General features: G+C 42.2%; 1 protein-coding gene across 1 annotated transcript; it reads left to right on the top strand.

The window, feature by feature from the left end:
* Positions 1-8,146: 8,146 nt before the first annotated feature.
* Positions 8,147-8,453, top strand: PLN (phospholamban). The gene has a single exon (XM_010135344.1). The coding sequence runs from the start codon at positions 8,147-8,149 to the stop codon at positions 8,303-8,305; it is 159 nt and encodes a 52-aa protein (XP_010133646.1). The 3' UTR covers positions 8,306-8,453.

Genomic DNA, 8,453 nt, shown 5'->3' with positions numbered 1-8,453 from the left:
AAAAGCTCTGAAGCGATGATTAGGTCCCATTCACTAATAAAAAAAGAAAAGCTGAGAATCTGGGGTAGAGTAATTAAATAAACACGATCATTTTACAGTGACTTGGTAAGAGGGAGGAACAGGGCTGGGCGTTGTACTTGAATAACAATGCACAGAGGTGAATTTCAACAGTACAAGTTTCATATTATCTCTTACAAAGAGCAAACAAGCAGCGATAGCAGTACTTTTGCTGGATGAGAGCGTGCAATAAAACCACAAAACTTCCCTCATAAAAAGGCCAAATACAGTTTGCTTGACTGTGAGAGATTTATAGTGTTAATAATGCCATTATAAGTGAATTAGGAAACCTTTTGCAGCAGTAAAGAACTACCGCTCATCACTGTGAAGATAATCAAATTTCAGCTGAAATATGTGACCCTAAGTTTCCTGGGTTTGGTACTAAAGGAAAACAGAAAGGAGGCAGTTTTATTACATTAAAACACAGCTGTTGACTTCAATCGTGCTATCCCCAATTTTGCAGAAGAGCTAAACTTATTTGCAAAAACAAAACTAGAGCTTGATTTGAAACAAGGTGGCACATCCCCTCCATGGTCTTTTTGTCTCTGGTTGGCAGCATGTACCACAGCAGGGCTTACAGAGAACGAAAAAGCCAAACTAAATGAAAAACCCCACCACGTCTGGTTTCCTGCTCCAAGTCAAGCACTAATCTATGCTAAACAATCATTGTCCAAACTGGATCCATAAGCATCAGAGTGAGGCTAGCCTTCTGTATTTTCGCCTGCAGCTTCCAAACCAGGAAGAGGCAAGTGCTGTCAGCAACATCCATGGACGAAGGCTGATGCTCAGCAGTTCAGTGCTTTCACAAGCAGTAAATCCTCTGCTTCCCAGTTGCAAGAAACCTGTTCCATATAGGCACTGTGGTCTCATTTGTCACTTCCCAACACAGAATCATGGACAGAAGATAATCTGCAAAGGAGCATCCAGCTGCTACTCCTATCCGACCAAGCAGAATGGGTTCCCAAAAATCATTTGGATGGTTTCCAGCCACAAAAAGAGGGAGGGGGAGAAAAAGAGCAAGTGTGTGTTTTAAAGGAAAGGTAAATACTTCAAATTATACAGGAATGATATATTTTGGAGATGAACCTATATATGCCTGATTTTATTAAAAAAAAAAAAATCCTCTGACCCACAAATTAACATAAAGGTTGGAAGAAACTTGAGATACAGAAAAATTACTTCGAGCACTGTCAGAAGAAAGGTGATACTGGAAAACATGTACCACACACTGTATACTGAGTGCCAGTTGTGTAACAGCTTTAACAAAACTATATATATTGAAAGTAGAGTTCAAGAAACCCCTTGAACAGAAGAAAAACTTTCCAAGTCAAAAACCCATGTGAAAAGTGATCACTCACACTAGAGATCTACGGGGGGTTATGATGCAGAAACACTGCTGTAACAAAAGTAACGCATCCAAACAGCTCCCTGAAGAAATTTCCATTTAAGATCTCGTTTAAGAGGCGGCAGGGTGTAAGCAGGCAGCTCCCTTCACTACCCCTCTGAAGCATGCTGCTTCCCAGATTCCTTCAGCTTGTCGCCTCCCTGAACACAGTTCCCTTCACCAGAGGAAAGACATTGCCCATGTTTAATACATTACTGCTGTGAGCAAGTTTAGAGGAGAGACTGCCTGCGTGAGAAGGCAGAATTGGGACCAATCACAACTTGTGAGCTGCTGAATGACACCGGGAGTCCTGCCTCTGAAACTTTTGTTATTTTTTCCCCCTCAGCCTACTTCAATTGTTCCTACAACTTGGTGACAGACTCGGACAAGTTGCCAGAGATCTACAGCTGCTTCCCACAGCCCTGACCAGGCTCCTCTGTGCGAGGTAAGGAACCTCTCTTCTTTTACGCTTTTAATTCTTACAGCAAGGCACTGTTGCTGTAGTTTTCTGCAGAAAATCCTCTACTCAAATTTACAACAGCTTACAATTATTGATCAAAAATACAGACATGCAGGCATTACAGCTCTGGGTCAAAAATGTAATGCTGTGGGGGACGTATTTTATTGACAGTAAAGGCAACCCAGATTTTTCTACATGCTCGTGAGACACTAGCTGCCCTTGGGCAGACGATTTATACAGAGGTAGCACTACACCAGAAGGTGAGAAGCTTTCATAATTTTCCTCAGACCTTTCTATGTCCTTCTAAATTTATCACATTTTGTTTGGTTTTTAATACAAAATCCACAAAAAGAGCAATTCCCTTACGAGTTTTGTAAAGACAGTCTTGTTTCCCCAAAGCTGCCTATCCACAGCCCAGAATTTAATTCAGAAAAGCATTTTTCTGCTCTAACAGAGAAAGCAAACTTTTTATTTTTGCTGTACAGTGTAGAAATACCCTTAATTTAAAAATTTCAGTGATTCATAGCAGTACTAGAACTGAGATTATATCACGTTACTCAAACCACAATCCAAGTGACAGAATTCATAGAGCATTTTTCTGTGAATTCCTTTAAAGGTTTATTTCCTCCTGCTGGTCATTGTAACTGCCAAACTTGTCCCAGAATGCTTCTAATAACAGATAAATAATTTAGCTAGATTTGTAACATCAGGAACTGAATTTCAAATGCAGAAAGTAATCCATTTACTGCCTACTAAGGGACGCACATACATGCTGTAAAACAAAATACAACCCTGGCTTTAAAATCACTGCAAACCAAAAAAAGAGTGCACCTCAAACAGAGACATGCCACATAAAGGATTTTTTAGTATTTAGATACACAAACATTTTAAAAAGTAATGAGATTCATAAATACGTAGATCTCCAAGGACTTTCTCCTCACAATCCCTCCTTCCATCAATTCACACCTTACTACTTAAGGTTCTGGTTTTAGCCAAGTCAGACCTTAATTTTGTGAGGTGTGTTTTCCCTGTTAGCAAACAGACACACCAAATTCCTTTTCCTATTACTGACTGGTAGACATCAGGCAAAAACATCTGCAGGTGCCTCATTTTGTGCTCAGCTGCCTTGTGCCAGCTTTGAACAGACAGTGCTGGAAGTGTCCGGACATCCTGTTACTCCTAAGGCAAACAACCAGTTAGGAAGTCCTCTAGAAGCGGTTTCCAGCAGGGTAGAAGCAGCGCTTCAGCCTTCCCAGTGCAATCAAACTAATGCCCATGACGAGCAAGAATATTTGAGACACACACAGACATATTTTTGTCAAGGTTAAAGTCACATAATGCATCAAGTGAAGAGAGGAGTTGGGTTTACCCCACCATACAGAGAGGATCTTTCTCTCCTAACACACACATGCTGCATACACGCACCTTTAAAAACACGGTGTTTATGCGCACACTTTACCACTGCAGGCAGCTCTTCACTGGAACACAGCCACAGCAGGTCAGACACCCATTAATCTGAGTTCCACCCTGTCAGAGTTCGGCAATTCAAAAGAGATGACAGCATGGCTCATACGTTAAGTTAAATCTCAAAATTTCACAGCAATAACATCCCACGTCACAGAAATCCAAACTCTGAGGAACAACGGCCAATAGTCATGACAGAAGCATGTGCTCCACAGCAGCTGATAAAAACGTTACAGATCAGATGGAAAATACTGTATTTAATTTATGTGTTCCTATTTTAAAAACTTGCATTTATTTCTCATCCTCTGAGCAGGTTAGGAGTATAGTGTCCTCACTGTACAACACGAAAGTCCCTGAAGTCACTTTGTAATCAGGTAGCATAAAGGTGATTTGCACTGATTTTTTCAGATCATCAGCTAATAAAAATGCATGGGATACACTCACACAGCTACAAGAGCAGCTTTTTATTTGCTTTAAGAATAATTCGATTTAAGAATAGAAAAACACCCCAACTGGAGAAACAAAAAGTCCCCCAGGAAATCAATGTTATGTTCCTTAAACTACAAGGCACTAGAACTGGACGACTGCTTTTGCTTTCTAGAGATTGATACATGCCTTAAGAGAACTTTCCCAGCATCAAGTTACTTCCCAGAAGTTGAATTTACCTACTATATTCTCTTAATCAATGCCTTGTCATTGTCCCCTGAGCTGCTAAAAAGGTGAAAAACATAAGTTGTAACATCTCCTTCCACTACTCTTTTACATGCTAGATGTATTTCAAATTTTACTTTGGTTCAAATTATGCTTACCCCATTTCCTATTAATAAGTAGTGTCATAGGAACCACCAGAACCTAGAACCCAGCTTGAAACTGCAAGGTGTTAGGTACTCGGTGCACGCAGTGGAGGAAACAGGTTGTTTCCTGACCAAAAGTTACTACACAGAAGGCAAATCGTACCAACAGATAGGAAAAAGAATATGGTTATTCTAAGTCTTACTTTTATTAGGGGAACTGCTGAGTATGGAGGGTGAAGCACCTGCCCCAGAGCCCGCTGCATGGTCCTGCAGCAGCTGCAGGGAATTTAACCCAGAGTTAAAAACTAGCCCCAAGCATTAGCTCCCAGGCTGGTCTAATGGAGCAGCACTTGGATAAAGGTTCTCACCTATCCACAAGGTATGTGAAGAACTTCCAAACCCCAAAATGACAAGCCTAGTGTGTTCAGCTATTCACCAGGGAAATTTCTTGCTATCGACACCTTTCATATGAAATACAGGCAAAGGCTCTTACTGATGATCTTGCCTCAAGAACACTAAGAACATCACAGCTGGCCAAAGACTTAAGAAGAGGGGGAGAAAAATACAATAATCTGAAGTGTGAGCTCCCCAAACATAGGAAAATTACTGACATTTCAGTACAAAATAGAATTTGAAACAAAAGGTAAAAAGGATAAAATTAGTTTGCTTTTCCTGTTACCAGCACTTCCCAAACTCTATGAGCTGAACTGTTGCTTCTTCCCTCATCCCAAGGAAATGCTTTCTGCATGTGATTGAAAAACATGACATTATATGCCACAAGTCAGTGTCTAGCCTCCTTCAATGCCTTAATGTACTGCAGCTGCAGTTTTCACTTTGCCCTTGCACAATTCCTTGCTCTTTTTCCCCACTCCCACTCTTCCTCTGCTCATCATCTTCTACTTTCCTCCCTCAATCTGTCCTCTCCTGCACTATTGTCTGCATGCTCGCCTTCACCCATCCCAGCTTTTTTTTTTTTCCACCTCCAGCCCTTTCCTTCCCCTTTTATGCTTTCTTCTTAAAAAAATTTAAGAAAAAAAATCAACTTTCCTTTTTCTGCAGTCAAGATGTTGATTTAGCCAATATCCCTAATACTGACAGCTGCCTAGTGCAACTCTCAGCCTAAAATTAGAATGAGCAAGAGAATTCTGCACCCCCAGCACAGGTACACACAAAATCCAGCTGCTGGGGTAAATGGATGAAAAGCACGTCTATGCATCCAACCACAGCTGCCATGCAAGGGCAGAGCTTTACGACTCTGCAATGTCTTCTCCTCTGGTGGCTGCAATCCACAGACAATGGTGACAAAGGGCTCCGGGTTGAGTTCAACTCACAGCATTTAGTCCTGCATGCAGAGCTGCTCTTTGCTTTGGTACTATACTCACAGATCTTTACACTCACCTCCTCTGAGCAGGCAGAGTGTGCCTCTTCCTGCCTAGAAGCATCATACTTCTCACACAAACAGCTACAGGAATTTCTTAGGCCAGGTAATTTGGGGTAGCAGTTCTAAACATGTACTAGACCAAGGATCACATAACTTGATGGCACTTTTTGCATCAGTATGTTTATAGTTATTAGGACCTTTATTTTCAATTGATGAAACGGAATTATGAGGTTTGGGGGGCATGTCATTGTAAAATTCTATGCGATAGACTGTGACGCAATATTAGTTTTTAACAATGCCCTTTCAGGGCTTCGCTTGGTCGTATGTGACAGCAACAAATCAAATATGTCAAACCTCTTCCATTCCACTGATATCACTGCTGCATTTAGTAAACATATGACAGGAAACAGGCTGTGTCTAAAATTGCTGTGGCATTTCCAAAGGAGCCAAATTTATCCCGTGTGACTTCAGTGGAGTCAATGCAGTTGCACCAGGAACGAGCATGGCCCACAGTTTTCACTTTGGTCACATACCTCCTCTCATTGTGAAGGGCACCCAGGAACAAGATAAAAATAACTTAATACAAATCAGGGAAACAGTCACATGTCAGTGAAGAAAGAAGCAATAATTGTGATGGGTGACTCATTCTAGGGCACCAGGTGTAGGGGATCCCCTATATAGTAATATACAGGCTGAGCCACACAACCAACTCCTGTGTGTAAGACCAAGCCTTTTGCACCCGTTAACACCACGGGATTAAACACACAACTGCACAGCAATGCAGCCAACGGTTTGTCTTGCGCAATACTTGGTGTCATCATGCACGGTAAACACTTTTTGACTTTAAAAGACAGTCAAATATAGTTTGCCCTTTTGCTGCACTTTCAAGAAGTGGTATGTGTATGCTAATACTTCTTAATATTGACCTAAACTGCAGTCAGGGGACGAAACAGCTACTATTTGTGGCAATGATTAGCCTTCAGTTCAGCGTAGTTCTTTTTCAGGCTGTCCATTTTGACCTTGATAGCCTCCCATGTGCAGCTGTGTTCCTGACTCTGCTTCTCTTTATGCACACTTTAGGTGGGTGACAGCGCCATGGAGGATTAACAAGCAAGGTATGTGTTTATTACCTGAAGCCATGCCCTTGTAAATACAAACTTGGTGAAATACAGACAGAGAATTTGCTTCCTTCGCTTACAAGAAAATTTCTCCCACAGACAGGCTTATTACGTAAAACAACACATGGACATTTCAAAAATTTCCAAAACTGCATCAGCTTTTCAATCAAGAAAACCAACTTACTCTATTTTGACCTTTCCTCATCCCTTCTCTATACTATTTTCTAGCTCTAAGAGATATACATTTTAACCTACACCACCTTCCTTTATTTAAGATTCTTTTATATTGCCTGTCTGGTCCTGTATGACCAAACAGCTACTGCCAGCCCAGCCCAACTGAGCCCTCTCCCATTCCAAAGGGAACAATGGGGGGTTTTCCCTCCTGTGCTGCCCTTGCGTCTGCAATGCCCAACCAGCTAACACTGGTTTTTATGGAAGCACTTCAAAGCCCCAGGTCCTTGCCCCTTGAGTTACGCACATGACTCCTAAGCGGCAACTCAGCCGTGCAAGTCTAGTGTGCGTGCAGTTACCTCTACAGCAGTACTCAGAAATGGACTTACTGTGCACAGACACAGGTAAAAACTCATGCTGTTCCTTCAAAGGGCCCCAAGAAAAACAGAAGCCAGGACAAAGACAGATATGTTACTGTGGCAGGTCACACACAGCCCAAAGACCACAGGTTGCACACACCCTCCATTAAAAAAACGACCCAAGCTGCGATGAAGTCATCCACAGGAAATACTGTTTTCTGTGCAGTGCCTGTCCCACAAGCTAGTTCCATAAACCCTTCTGAACTAGAGTAAATCCATGAGTGGTTCATCTGTTGTGTCTTGTCTAGAAGAGGATTACCAGCCTAATACAACCCAGCCAGTACTGGGCTGGGAGAACAAATGTGCCTTCAGCCAAGTCACCTGAGAACTCCTGTGCATGTCTTGCTTTTACTGCACCCTGGGCAAAAGCTCTATGACTCCAGTCCTATCATCAGGCTTTCATGTGTGCTTGAACAAATAAAGCCCAGGGGGGTGAGGGTGGAAGGGGAATCAGCCATAGCCTTTTCACAGACTGTAAACCGTAGAGAGATCAGGATCTAAAGCAATGATCTGGGTAAATAGCCACAAATTCCATTTTACAATTCCTCATCACTGTGAAGAAACAGGTGCTCAGTAACCTTTGGAAGGAGAAGAGCAATACAGTACAAACCTAATCTTGAAAAACAGAAGTTTAGAAATCCTGTTTTAAAGTAAAAACGTTGTAAAGGCAACCTCTTTCCTATAGGCCTTTTAGAACTTTAAAACAGTCTCCATTTGCGCTCATCAAATCTCTTTATTTCTGCATTTCTAACTCTTCACTTTCCTGCTTTCCCAGCTCCACAAAGGCTGTCTAAAACAAAAGGAGAAGATAACAGGCACTTTGCACTGTTCCTGACAACTTCCCTTCTTTCCTGTACTGCTAAAACCTCTGATTTGTGCCCTCCGCTTTCGTGTTGCCATGGAGAAGGTCCAACATATAACCCGCGCTGCTCTGAGGAGAGCCTCAACTATTGAGGTCAACCCACAAGCACGCCAAAGGCTCCAAGAGCTCTTTGTGAATTTCTGCCTGATTTTAATTTGCCTCTTGCTGATCTGTATCATTGTGATGCTCCTCTGAAGTTCCAGCACTTCTCTGCACTGTCCTCTAGAAAGTCACCCCAGAGGGAAGAGAGACCTACACCCGCAACTCCCAATGCGAGGAGCCTCTCGTGAGAGGGGCTAGCACTCGGACTAGAGCTGTTGACCAACCATCGTACTATTCTCTT

The sequence above is a fragment of the Buceros rhinoceros genome, unplaced genomic scaffold (assembly GCF_000710305.1).
Source record: "Buceros rhinoceros silvestris isolate BGI_N320 unplaced genomic scaffold, ASM71030v1 scaffold2554, whole genome shotgun sequence".
In the NCBI taxonomy this organism is placed as follows: domain Eukaryota; kingdom Metazoa; phylum Chordata; class Aves; order Bucerotiformes; family Bucerotidae; genus Buceros; species Buceros rhinoceros.
The sequence above is the reverse complement of the archived record's forward strand: the minus strand, read 5'-3'. Positions and strand labels throughout refer to the sequence as shown.

What these genes read in the sequence shown, in the direction of transcription:
- PLN (XM_010135344.1), top strand. Translation starts at nt 8,147, where the DNA reads ATGGAGAAGGTCCAACATATAACCCGCGCTGCTCTGAGGAGAGCCTCA.